The sequence below is a fragment of the Chlorocebus sabaeus genome, chromosome 21 (genome assembly GCF_047675955.1).
Source record: "Chlorocebus sabaeus isolate Y175 chromosome 21, mChlSab1.0.hap1, whole genome shotgun sequence".
Taxonomy (NCBI): Eukaryota; Metazoa; Chordata; class Mammalia; order Primates; family Cercopithecidae; genus Chlorocebus; species Chlorocebus sabaeus.
The window spans coordinates 29,246,719-29,260,545 of NC_132924.1; the positions used below are offsets into that span (position 1 = coordinate 29,246,719).

Below are 13,827 nucleotides of genomic sequence, written 5' to 3' on the forward strand. Positions count from 1 at the left end.
CCTAGCTGTCCTATTCCCACCAGAATCCATGAGAGATCCATATTCTTTACATGAATGGTGGCATTGAGGAAAACATGCTATCCATTTTTGATAAAATAATCATGTGGTTTTTCTGGTCTATGTATTGGGAGCTAGGAACCAGAAACCTGATATGTAAAAATACTGTGCAGTTTATTAGTAAGATAAGCAAATTTATAGAAGCAATGCCATAGCAAAAGGGCTATTATCCACTAAGAGAAACATTACTGTTAGTTATAGTTATTTGTAGTCATTATTTCCCCCCCAAAAAAAAAAAAAAAGTTTGGTTAAATTTAGTATTTGGGCGGATTCCTAGTCTTTCAATGTTTTGATGCAAATGTGTTTTCACATTAGAATGTCTTTCTTAAGGTAATAATTATCCTTCATAGTATTACTGACAATATTTACTTGATTCATGAGTATATCTTCAGCCAAACACTATAGAGGGGTATAAAGTTACCTTTAGAATGGAAATTTGGGAAAAATCCTTCTCTTCAAAATATGCATGTGTAATGAGTTGAAGTTTTGCTTGAAGTAAACCATACAAAGGCTTAAAGGAAAACAGAGAAATTACCATTGATTGATAATAATTGGTTGATAACAGTAAAATTGGTTGATAATAGTAAAAGAAACAGAACCCCACAACTTTTAAATTTGAAGAGAACAGGGAGAAAAAAGTTAGTAACTATCAACTGTAGTGCGTATTATTCATAGTTGAAAGCTGTGAAGTCATCTGTTCTTTGGCTGCAAGTGAAAAGTACCTGAAACACAGTGCAGTGCTTAAGAGTGTGGGCTCAGACTTGCTGGGCCTGGCTCCATCACTCAGCTCTGGGGAATCTAACCTCTCCACCTCTGCTTGCTGATGTGAACATGGGCATATGAAAACAGTACCTCTTACTTGACTGTTTTAAGGATTAAATACCAGGTAAAAGCACTTGGTAAGAAGTATCTGACACACAGAAAAAATCCAAACATTAGCTATTACAGCATCCGAACATTAGCTATTACTATTATATGATTTAAAACATATTCTAAGTCTGCACACTGTTTTGCTGGCCTGTAGTGACATTTATTCATCCTTATAACAGTCTGTTTTTAAATCTATTTGAACATTCATGATTACATTTAAGTTCATTTTCCTTTTTTGTCCTCTGTGGAGGCTCACTCCTCTGGGAGTGGTGGCATGCACCTGTGGTCCCAGCTACTCAGGAGGCTGTGGCAGAAGACAACTAGTTTGTGTCCTTTATCATAATATTGTTTTATACATTTGAGCAAAGTTATCCTTTAATCCTTATTTCTCTATTTAGGATCTTCTTCTACTATTTTCATATTTTTATTTGTAATGTTCTTTTCTAGATGTTTTCTCATTTCTATGTCCATTTCAGGATGCAATGACCAATGATGTATATATACTCTAATTAATTAAAAACAATACTGGAAGAGTCTCTTTTCCAGTATCCCTGTTAATATATCATGATTCCCATCAAAGTATAAAATCATTTTATTTTTATACATAGACTTCAATACACAGACCAGAAAAACCACAACCAGACCTTTGAGTAAGCTACCCTCTTCCCATCTCTTGTGTCTGCTTTAAAAGCAGAGACAGATAAAACTTGATTTTTTTGCCCCAATTTTATCACTTAGTAGTTACATGTCTGTGAGAATTACACATTTTTTCTCTGAGATATGCCTTTATAAAGTGAGAACAGTAACTACGTCTCAATGTGTTATAAGGATGGAAATGACAATTACATATAACAAGTGTCTGGTACAGAATTAATGCCTGATACATAGGCACTCAATAAATGGCATCTTTTATTATTGTAATCGTCCTTTGAAGAATGATTACTCAGGAAGTCTCTTAACATGTTGCACTTCCTTTAATATCTGGTACTCTTATTCTTCGGTCATCTGGTCCAGTATAAACAAGCTATTCACTCATGTATATTTTTTCAGGCTACTCTTCTCAAAGCTGTGTACAGGAATCAGATGAATAATTGATCAATTTTCTGACATTGGGGTCTTTTATAACAGCCATTCCTTTTCTTTTCTCTGGTTTTTTTGAGACAGAGTTTCCCTCTGTCACCCAGGCTGGAGTGCAGTGGCTGATCTCTGCTCACTGCAACCTCCGCCTCCTGGGTTCAAGCGATTCTCCTGCATCAGCCTCCTGAGTAGCTGAGATTACACGGGCACGCCATCATGACTGGCTAATTTTTTTTTTTTGTATTTTTAATAGAGACAGGGTTTCAGCATGTTGGTCAGGCTGGTCTCGAACTCCTGACCTCATGATCCGCCCACCTCAGCCTCCCAAAGGGCTGGTATTAGAGGTGTGAGCCACCACACCTGGCCATAGCCATTCCTTTTCTAGGAGACTATTGTTGCCTTATATGTAAAATTACTTCTTGGAAGAAATATTCTTATCCTCCAAATTTTATTTTGGATAAAATAAGATTTTGGCTGGGCACAATGGCTCACACCTGCAATCCCAGCACTTTGGAAGGCTGAGGCAGGTGGGTTGCTTGAGCTCAGGAGTTTGAGACCAGCCTAGGCAAAACGGTAAAACCTCGTCTCTACCAAAAATATAAAAATATTAGCCAGGCATGGTAGTGCATGCCTGTGGTCCCAGCCACTCAGGAGGCTGAGGTGGGAGGATTGCTCGAGCCTGGGAGGCAGAGGTTGCAGTAAGCCAAGGTCATGCCACTGCACTCCAGCCTGGGCAACAGAGTGAAAGACTGTCTCCAAAAAAAAAAAAAAAAAAAAGATTTTGGACAAAACCAAAATGGATAAATGAAATATATCAGCTACCTCATTTTGTTTACGTGTCAACTTACTTTCCAATAGCTATAAGATCTCCTTTCTCTTACCCAGTCTTGGGTAGAGGTGCAAATGAAAACTGCTGAAAGGGAAAGAGAATGAGGAGATGCTAGAGCATAAATAATTTTAATATGTCATTTAAATCTCTTCTTATTCTAATAGTGCCTTATCCTTAAAGAAAGATCTGCCACGAAAGTTTAACATAATGAACGAGTTACTTGGTCTCTTACCAGCTTGCTTAGAACACAGACACTTTTCTGAACAGTCTCTCTGGTGATATCTGCTTGCCTTACTTTCAGTGCCTATTATAAACAAAGAGCGATTTATCAGAATATTTGATAGCAATATTTCAAAAATTATTTTTCAATATAAAAATAGCAATTATATGTAAGAAATTTCTTACATTCAGTTAAATTAAAAAAGTTATTAAGACTCTCAGGAAATACTGAACAAATAAATGTCAGTTTGGCCCTATGTGCCAGAACCTGTGGGAGGCACTGGGAATATAATAGTGAAGGGACAATCCCGAATCTTAAGGAATTTATAATCTGATGGAGAATACTTTATGTATAAGTCACCAGGCCCAAATCAACCATTCAATGCAAATCAATCACTGTTGATTCTGGTTATAAATGGACAGTCCTTTCAAAGACCATTGTTTCTGGTGAGAAGGGGCTAGTTCAAGAGACAATAAAAGGCCAGGAGCAATGGCTCATGCCTGTAATCTCAGCATTTTGGGAGGCTAAGGTGGGTGGGTCACCTGAGGCCAGGAGTTCGAGACCAGCCTGGTCAACATGGTGAAACCCCATCTCTACTAAAACTACAGAAATCAGTCAGGTGTGGTGGCACAAGCCTGTAGTCCCAGCTACTTGGAAAGCCGAGGCAGGAGACTCGCTTGAACCCGGGAGACAGAGGTTGCAGTGAGCTGAAATCGTGCCACTGCACTACAGCCTGGGCGACAGAGTGAGACTCTAAAAAAAAAAAAAAAAAAAAGAAAAAAAAAAAGAAAAAAGAGATGACAAAAACAGACAGCTTGTTCTCCAGAGATGGAAGAACTGTCAGTAATTTTGTTAAGTTAGTTGTGCCATGTTGCCTGGAAACTTGTATTGGCACACAGCACCAAACACAAGCACATAACTTATTTCTCAGTGATTGTGAGGATGACTATGTGAGATTTCTACAGTCCTCTACTAGTAGAGAGCAAATCTTGATTTGATTAACCTCAGGCAAGGCTGCAAGGGAAGAAAGACTTCCTCCTCTAGTGTACTGCCTGACACCTTCTTGGATCTGTCCTGAGGACCAAGGGGCCCCCATGTTTTCAACTGATGACTGATGAACAGGCTTTAAATTAGCTGTGGAGTTGAATCCTTCCTCCTGATTGGATTCATCCACTGTCTCATCTTCATTAAAAAGGAGTAAAGTCTTTCTTCCAGGCTCAAAGTCCCTCCAATAACTGGTTTATCTGTCTGCTTCTATTGTCTATTATCTATTGAGAAGGATAGCAATCATTGGAAAAATGGGCAACTCTAATGTACTCCTGAGTGGGTCAGAACCAGGGAGTGTGGAGACAGGCAGTATTTAAAGGCTATGCAGAGCACGAGGGCTGTTAAAACAGCACTGAGGGATAAGACCCACTTGGGAGAAATAATTTTACTAGTGCTTACATGACATATGGGTAATAAAAGGTATTAAAAGGAGCAAATTTCCAAGAACAGGCAGCAGCTCAATTCATCTCACATGTAAATATGTAAAGGTAATAGTGTAACAGTGAAATAGCAAGAGAACATAATTAACTGCATTTTTTAGGCAGCGTTTCCTTGTTCCTGCACATAGAAAAGGATAATTTTAGAGTACCAATATGCAAAAATTGCAATCATGCATGTTTTAAAACCAACTCTGGGATTTAAAAGGTATGTAAACAACTAACTATATTTTGTTAAAGACTTACAGGAGCATTGTGGCCTGACCAATGATAAACAAGTATCCAACCTCCTTGGACCCTTGCTGGTACCCAGATGTCTGTGTGTCACCTCATGACACTAACTTCCTCTTCTTCCCCATATCCCTCTCCCATAAAAATCCTCCAGACAGACTGAAAAATTTAAGATGCTACTTTAGAATGCTAGCTCACCATCTAGCTGGCTTTCCAAATAAATCTGCTTTTCCTCCCAGCAATTCTCTTCTCTCCTGTCTTTTGAGCGGAGTGCAGCCAAACCTGGGTTCGATTACAATAGTATATGAAAACATCAACTGCTCAAAGCTGTCAGTTGAACTCTTACTCTCAGGTTTCTTTTATCTTTTTTTTTTAAATTTATTATTTATTATTTTTTTGAGATGGAGTCTCGCTCTGCTGCCAGGCTGGAGTGCGGTGGCGCCATCTCAGCTCACTGCAGCCTCCGCCCTCCTGGGTTCAAACAATTCTTCTGCCTCAGCCTCCCGAATAGCTGGGACTACAGGGGTGCGCCGCTATGCCCAGCTAATTTTTTTATATTCTTAGTAGAGATAGGGTTTCACCATGTTAGCCAGGATGGTCTTGATCTCCTGACTTCGTGATCCACCCGCCTTGGCCTCCCAAAGTGCTGGGATTACAGGTGTGAGCCACCAGGCCCAGCCTCTTTTATCTTTATTTTCTCAGCTTCATTGAGGTATAATTGACAAAAATTGTACACATTTAAGGTGTATGCTATTATTTGACATAATATCTTTAGCTTTAGATTCAGTTATTCATGATATAACACGGATGGTTCCAGGTTCCAGGCCCTGTGCTTAGAGGGTTATTTCATGGTAGTTACCTACTTTGGGTATCCTGGAATTTACACCTGTAGTTTACATTTAAGTGGGTCAGAGGAAAAACAGACACACAGTCTATGAGTCTAGCTGATGGGTACACAGGTACTCAGTGTGCTATGTTTTCAATTTATCTGCATGGTTGAAATTTCCATCATAACAAGTTAGAAAAAGATTTACTAATTGTTCACCCGAGGAAGCTTTTAAAACTTTTAATTGTCCAGGCTCAAATCCCAGAGATTCTAATTCAGTCACTAGGAGGAAAGGCTAGGTACAGATATTTACACACACACACACACACACACACACACACACACACACACACACACACACACACACACACAAAGTCTCCAGGTAATTCTGATTAAAAATCATTGTTTTAGAGCAGTGGTTGTGAATCTTGACTACGTAGAAAATCATCTGGGGAGCTTTTAAAACATTCCCACCTGCCATGTCTAGATCATTAAATCAGAATCTTTTGGGGTGGGGGAAGACCCACTTATCCTAGCTTTTAAAGCTCTCCAGGTGATTGCAATGTGCAGCTGAAACTGAGAACCACTCACTACTTTAGACTATTATTGACCTTTTGAAAGAGCTTTTTACTCATTAAGATTATCCCCACCACAAAAAAACAGTGCTACACATAAGCAAATCATGAAAGGTGGGGCCACCATCTTGGCTTATCTGAATTTATTAATTAGAGCTATTATAGTAAGTCAGGCATTAAGCTAGCAGGTACTTAAGAATAATCAAGGCTGGGCACAGTGGCTCAGCCTGTAGAGGCTGAGGAGGGCAGATCACTTGAACTCAGGGGTTCGAGACCAACCTGGGCATCATGGCGAAACCCTGTCTCCATAAAAAACACAAAAATTAGCTGGGCATGGTGGCACAAACCTGTATCCTAGCTACTTGAGAATCTGAGCTGGGAGGAGGGCTTGAGCTTGGGGTCAAGGCTGCAGTGAGCCAAGATTGTGCCACTGCACTCCAGCCTAGGCAACAGAGTGAGACTCTTCCTGGAAAAAAAAAAAAAGAGAGAAAAGAAAAAAAAAGAAATCTTAGAGATAATTAAGACAACTTATGAGTAGTTGGGAGCCCCTCTAAGCATGTCCCACTACTTCTGAAATGCTGCTTAAAAAAAGGCAAGACACAGTGGTACACACCTGTAGTCCCAGCTACTCAGCAGGCTGAGGCAGGAGGATCCCTAGAGCCTACAAGTTTAAAACCAGCCTGGGCAAAATAGCAAGGTCCTGTCTTTAAAAAAATAAAAAAACTAAAAAACACACAGGCATTACCACTCAATTTTTCTAAGTTATATGCCAAACACTAGAAACAGAAAATTCAAAGACATCTTGAAATGTAAGTACAGTATTTAAAAGACAAATGGATAATTTATGTATCACTATCTAAAAACAATGTACAAAATATTATGATACAAATATAAGCATAGCCACCAATGTCAACTTAATAAAATGTTTCTGTGAATAAACTGGTACTAGTGGAAAAACAGCTACAAATTATATTCAAAAATCTAAAACAACATTACAGGCACCACTGAAAAATAAAGACTGTTTCTCTAAGTGTCCAACATCTAAGAAAGGACTTTGGAGTTGTTTTTCATTATTAACTATCATACCTTGGCTTCAATTTGTCGATAGCAAGAGATACCAAATACTGTGGCTCCATTTCCATTTCTGGGTGGCAAGTGAAAAAACACAGTATCTAAGAGATACATAGAAAAATGTAAATAGTGAGGTGAATTACCCTTATTAATAAGTAGTAAAATCTGAAGCTATCATAATGCAGTCATTAACACAAAAATGACAAAACAAGGAATCCAAATCATACTTATTTGTAGCACCACAACCAGTGGTTTCCTAGAATTTTTCTCATTGCCTTATGGTAAATACTCATCACAAAAAGCCCAAGAGGCTGAATTATAACAGGTCAAACTGAGACTACAATTACAGAAAATACTTAATCTTTAGGGAATCGTTCTAGATTAAAAGAAAGTAGACAGTCATAAAAGCCAATAGCAACACATGAACCTTGAGTGAATACAAGAAATCTGGGGGACAACTGAGAAAATTTGAACATAGATTGGATGTTAGATAGTATTATGAAATTACTGTTAAATCTCTTAGCTGTGATAATGGTACTGGAAGTTACACTGGGGAATGATCTCATTCTCAGATCTTAAGTATTTAAAGTGTCACAATGTTTGCAACTGCCTTTCAGATAGTACAGACAAAATTATATACATACACAAATACAAAGAAAATCTGTAGAACATTTGCTATAATCTTAATTCACATGTTTGCAGCAGTCCTTTCGCTGGGCATGGTGGCACCGCCAGGCATGGTGGCACAGCCAGGCATGGTGGCTCACATCTGTAACCACAGCTACTGGGAAGGCTGGGGTAGGAGAACTGCTTGAGCTCAGGAGTTTGAGACCAGCCTGGGCCACAGGGCAACAGTGAGACTCCATCTCCAGAAAAAAAAAAAAAAAAAAAAAAAAAAAAAAAAAAAACCAGAAAGAACAGCAGCAGCAACAATAACAACAAAAACATTTTTGTAGAGCATCAAATACCATAGTACAGTCCTTCATTAAGTCGGCAAAATATTCATTTATAGGGTGGTAGGAGATTTGGTAAGAACTTCACAGCCCTGCTTTTTTTGAGGGTGTTAACATGCTCTGCATGCAAGCAAGCAACCTTGCAAGCAGAGTACTTGTGACAGCAGTGGTTCCAGAGGCGCAAAAACAATCTCAGCTGCTTCTAAGGTGGGCACTGGAGCAATAACCTACTACTGCAAGTATGCAGCTAGAGTCCCAAGCAACGTACAGCTGGCGCTGGCAAGCCCCCTGGTTTGCCTCTGAGGAGTATGACGTATAGATGTAGGAACTGCTTCCAGTGGTGGCTGTCCTGCTCTGGCTAATCACTTGGCAGAGGCATGGCCAAGGTTCACTAGCCGCAGTCAATGTAAGCCTGGCACTCCTTTAGAGGTGCTCTAGTGAATGACTAGTTATCTCCAAACAAGCATGTAAATATTTTATAAACAGTTCTAACAGGCTGAAGGCCTTTAATTTCTCAAAGTATTTAGAACCTAAGATATTTTGGCAAATTTTTTCAAAAATGTCACCTAACTGTTTCACTGTCTTGTGACATACCTTCCTGGTAGTTGTGTGCGCCATCTGGTAAGGCAAGGAAGGGCAAATACTTCCATTCTTCAGGTAAAGTGTGGCTGTCATGTCCATCTCCTGGAATCAGGGGCGGGTAAGAGAATTCAACCTAAAATAGCAAGGAATGTTAGCCAAAAGGTGGTTGATCAAAGGAAGCATTTTATTCTGATATGTAAAAATGCTTTTAAACCTTGAATGACAGAAGTCAGGATAAGCCACACTGTATAATGTCATTTGATATCATCAGCAAACCTATGGCACAGAAGAGGGGAAAAAAAAGCAGTAAAAGGAGGAAAATTTTATAAGCTTTTCTCCACTTTCTGATTTAAGGGCTGTTAAACTTTAATGTGCATAAGGGGTAGTGGGGTTGGTGATTGGACTGCAGATTGATATTTGGGGGCTGTCACCAAACAAATGGTAGTTGAAGCCATAGGGCCCTTAGGAAAACCAACGGCCTACTGAATTGAGTAGGAGAGGTCCAACAAAGGACCCCCAAATTTAGCCCAGAATCACTTTTAGAACCAATCCTTAATGTGGAAAAATAGGATGGCTCATCTTTCCACATTTCAATGAAATCAAGCTGCCACTTCAATCACAGGAGAGTCAACTGTAAAAGGGTTTTAAAAATGATTAAAAATTTTTTTTTTGTCCACTGAATTTAAAATTCGTGATTCTTTTTTTTTTTTTTTTTTTTTTTTTGAGACAGTCTCGCTGTCAGCCAGGCTGGAGTGCAGTGGCATGATCTCAGCTCACTGCAACCTCCATCTCCCGGGCTCAAGCGATTCTCCTGCCTTAGCCTCCCAAGTAGCTGGGATTACAGGCGTGTGCCACCACACCTGACTAATTTTTTTGTATTTTCAGTAGAGACGGGGTTTCACCATGTTGGCCAGGCTGGTCTTGAACTCCTGACCTCAGGTAATCTGCCTGCCTCGGCCTCCCAAAGTGCTGGGATTACAGGCGTGAGGCACCGCATCCGGCCAATTTGTGATTATTTCTTTTTTTTTCTTTTTTTTTTTTTTTGAGACGGAGTCTCGCTCTGTCGCCCGGGCTGGAGTGCAGTGGCGGATCTCAGCTCACTGCAAGCTCCGCCTCCCGGGTTCACGCCATTCTCCTGCCTCAGCCTCCGGAGTAGCTGGCACTACAGGCGCCCGCCACCTCGCTCGGCTAGTTTTTTGTATTTTTTAGTAGAGACGGGGTTTCACCGTGTTAGCCAGGATGGTCTCGATCTCCTGACCTCGTGATCCGCCCGTCTCGGCCTCCCAAAGTGCTGGGATTACAGGCTTGAGCCACCGCGCCCGGCCCAATTCGTGATTATTTCTAAAGGTGATCCAATTCCAAATTTAAAATGTTTAAAGACACCAAAAAAAAGGACTGTAAAAAGACTGCCTCCCAAGGGTGCCAGACCCTGCTCCCATCTCCAGAAGCAATCAATGTTTTTCATTTAGAAGAACTCTTCAAAAGTTTAGATTAAGGAGTAAAACTTTTCTTCCAGAGATCATTTAAAATCAACTGAAAAATTGGCTGGGCACAGTGGCTCACACCTGAATTCTCAACACTTTGGGAGGCTGAGGCGGGTGGATCACCTGAGGCCAGAAGTTCGAGACCAGCCTGGCCAACATGGTGAAATCCTGTCCCTACTAAAAATACAAAAATGAGCCAGGTGTGGTGGCGCATGCCTGTAATCCCAGCTACTCAGAAGGATGAGGCAGGAGAATCACTTGAACCCAGGAGGTCGAGGTTGCAGTGAGCGGAGATTGTGCCACTGCACTGCAGCCTGGGCAACAAGAGTGAGACTCTGTCTCAAAAAAATAAATAAATAAATAAAATAATTAACTGAAGGTGAGGCAAAAATAACCTCCAATTACATTTCTCTGTATCTTCTCTATAATTTATCATACAGGTTTCACCCTAATTTGCTTTGCTGGACAATTTTTTTAAAAGGGTGAGGGAAGGCAGGATGTGACGAGGTAAGATACACACAAATTCAAAGCTGATGTTAAGTTGGCAATTTTAGAGTTAAAAAAGTTACCAATTCAGAGTTATTTAACACCAAAAATAAATGCAAGAAAATAATCATATTTTATGTAATCAGTACCAAAGTCCCATATATAGTGTATTTATCATAAGGAGTCCTGGTAATTATTACTAAACAATCTTTTAGAAAACCATTAAATTTTGATGCACAGATATTTACTTAAAATGAATTTTGTATGAAATAAACATGTTTTTAAATAAGCATAAACATCATGTACCCCAATTCTCATGATGCATCATGAAATATGTTTCTCTTTAGGGTCCAAAAAATTTAATATAGAAAATTCTAAAAAAAGTAGTACAACAATGCTTAATCTCATTTTTAATCACAGAAATACAATTTGAATTAATATAATTTTTATCCATCTATTGAAAAACATTAAAAAGAAGCCTGCTGTGGGAATGTACAGTACACTGGCACAACAGTTTGGAGGGCAACTTGGCTGTATTATCAACAACACATTTACCCTTTATTAAGATAACAAAATGAGAGGCCCTCAGACTGAGGTGGCTCTAAGGCTCAGGGTTCTACTTAAGCAAACCAAAACTGAATTTAAAAGATCACCAAGCTTAGCTCAGCCAATGACAGGCAGCCAACTGGGCATTAGTTACATTTTCTTGAACTTCCCACAGGCATGGCCCAAATAAGGCAACTGCTCAAATTTTAACCAAATAATTTCTTTGCTCTACATCTATATTCACCCTATAAATGCCTTCCCTCATGCTCCTTTAGTAGAGCCCCAACCACTTCTGGTTTGGAGCTGCCTGACTCATGAAGCACTGTCTGCTCACATATACTTCTTAAAATCTTAATGTGCCAAAATTCATCTTTTACCACTTTTGACTCAGCAATTTCAGTTTTAGAAATTTATCCCATAGATACTCTCACATATTCAGATACATACAAAAATGTTCATAGCAGTATAATTTATTTCAGCATGAAAGGGAAACCTAAATATTCATCATGAGTGGCTACATCGGTGGTTTCTATCAGTTTTGTCCAGCTGTTAAAAAGAATGTCAGATTCATATATACTGATAAAGCAAAACAGCCACAATATCCTGTGTGATAGGCGAAATAATGGCCTTCCAAAGATATGCTAATCCCCCAACTCTATTTGTTACCTTCCTTGGCAAAAGGGACTTTGCAGATATGATTAAGGATCTTGAGCTAGGGAATATCCAAGTGGGTAAAGTGTAATCACAGAGTCCTTATAAGAGAGGAAGAGGAATCAGTGAAAGAGTTATTTGAAGATGCTATGCCACTGGCTTTAAAGATGGAAGAAAGGGCCATGAAACAAGAAATGCAGGAGAACTTTAGGAGTTGGAAACAGTAAGATAATCAAGTCTTTCCTGGAGCTTCCAGAAGAAATGGAGCCCAGCCAACACCTTGACTTTTGCCCATTGAAACCCATTTTGGAATTCTGACCTCAGAACTTTAAATTCTGACCTCAGAACTTTAAACTTTAAATGTGACCTCAGACACATAAATTTGTGTCATTTTAAGGCATTACATTTGTGGTAATTTTTCAGCAGCAAGAGAAAACTAATACATACTGTTAAATTTTAAAAGCAAGTAGAATATCAGTAAACAGTGTCAGAGGCACCCTAACCAGAGTGACTCCATCTTGAATAAAGGCTGGATAAAGCCAAACCTGCTGTGGTATGTTCCCAGGGGACTGGGCACTCTTGGTCACAAGGTGTTTATGTTTGAGGGAATGAGTTAATGATGTTAACTAACTGAAGACCTAGGACTTATGGAAATGTCCCAGTACTTTAAGAACAAAAAGCATTCTTAGTTTAAGAATAGGTTTTGCTTTAAAAATAATAGTACACTCAAAAATTCTTGCTAAAATCAATAGTAATATAGGAAAATAACAATACTAACAGCCTGTCACAAGCTGGTCACAAGCCTTTGTAATGAAGCACACTTTTCTTTTCCTTTTTATTTATTTATTTATTTTTGAGATGGAGTTTCACTCTTATTGCCCAGGCTGGAGTGTAAAGGCATGATCTCAGCTCACAGCAACCTCTGCCTCTTGGGTTCAAGCGTTTCTCCTGTCTCAGCTGCCCGAGTAGCTGGGACTATAGGCATGCACCACCACGCCCGGCTAATTTTGTATTTTTAGGAGAGACAGGGTTTCTCCATGTTGGTCAGGCTAATCTCAAACTGCTGACCTCAGGTGATCCACCCGCCTCGGCCTCCCAAAGTGCTGGGATTATAGGCGTGAGCCACTGTGCCCGGCCGAAGTTCACTTTTCTTAATAACCTATATTAGCATTATATTTGAAATGGGTGCACCCTCCTCTTGCTCTCTGAGGATGCCCTATTCTGTAATTCAGCAGTCTGTAATAAATTCTTTTAACTTCACTCTACTCTGTGACTTGCCCTGAATTCGTTCCTGCATGAGAGCCAAGAACCTGCTCTTGGGGTCTTGGACAAAACCCCTCGACTGGTGACGGTAGTATAATTCTATATTTACTGTGATTCCATTTGTGCAAAAAAAAGTTTCTGTAAATAGATTTTAAAAACATGCTTGAAAAGATACTTGAAAAACTATATACACTGTTGGCAGATGTTTTAACTCTGGAGAGGAGAATGAGGTTGGGGACTGAAGATAAGTGAATACTCTTGTTACTTTAAAAAAAAATTGCCACCTTTTTTATTGAAATTTTCAAACTTACAGAAAGTTGAAAGAATATGAACAACCTAACAAACTTGATATTTATTTACCAACTGCATTGCTTCTCTTTAGCCACACTTGTTTTATCTGTGTTGTATGTGTACACAAAAACAATTTTCTAAATGATTTAACAGCAAGTGGAGCATACTACCTTTACTTTTAATTAAGTGTTTTTTAAATGGATATGTATTGCTTGCAGGATTAAAAACAAATAAATAAAAAAGACAGTCACAAGCAGTTCTTAACTTCTGAAGGAAATCTTATTTCCATCCTATAATCTTGGGAGTTAAGGGCAGGTGTAGAAATCTATCT

The 13,827-nt window shown here is 39.3% G+C and overlaps 1 protein-coding gene across 3 annotated transcripts in view; it reads right to left on the reverse strand.

Annotated features, from left to right (window-relative positions):
* The window catches only part of AVL9 (AVL9 cell migration associated), a 95,635-nt gene that overhangs the window by 35,649 nt on the left and 46,159 nt on the right, over window positions 1-13,827 (reverse strand). For all 3 annotated transcript variants that reach the window (XM_073008979.1, XM_038004802.2, XM_007981658.3), the window contains exons 2-5: window positions 8,788-8,908; window positions 7,256-7,341; window positions 3,066-3,137; window positions 479-568 (exon numbers count right to left, since the gene is read on the reverse strand). In XM_073008979.1, coding sequence (XP_072865080.1) covers window positions 479-568; window positions 3,066-3,137; window positions 7,256-7,341; window positions 8,788-8,908 — 369 coding nt within the window. The remainder of the gene's footprint in view (window positions 1-478; window positions 569-3,065; window positions 3,138-7,255; window positions 7,342-8,787; window positions 8,909-13,827) is intronic.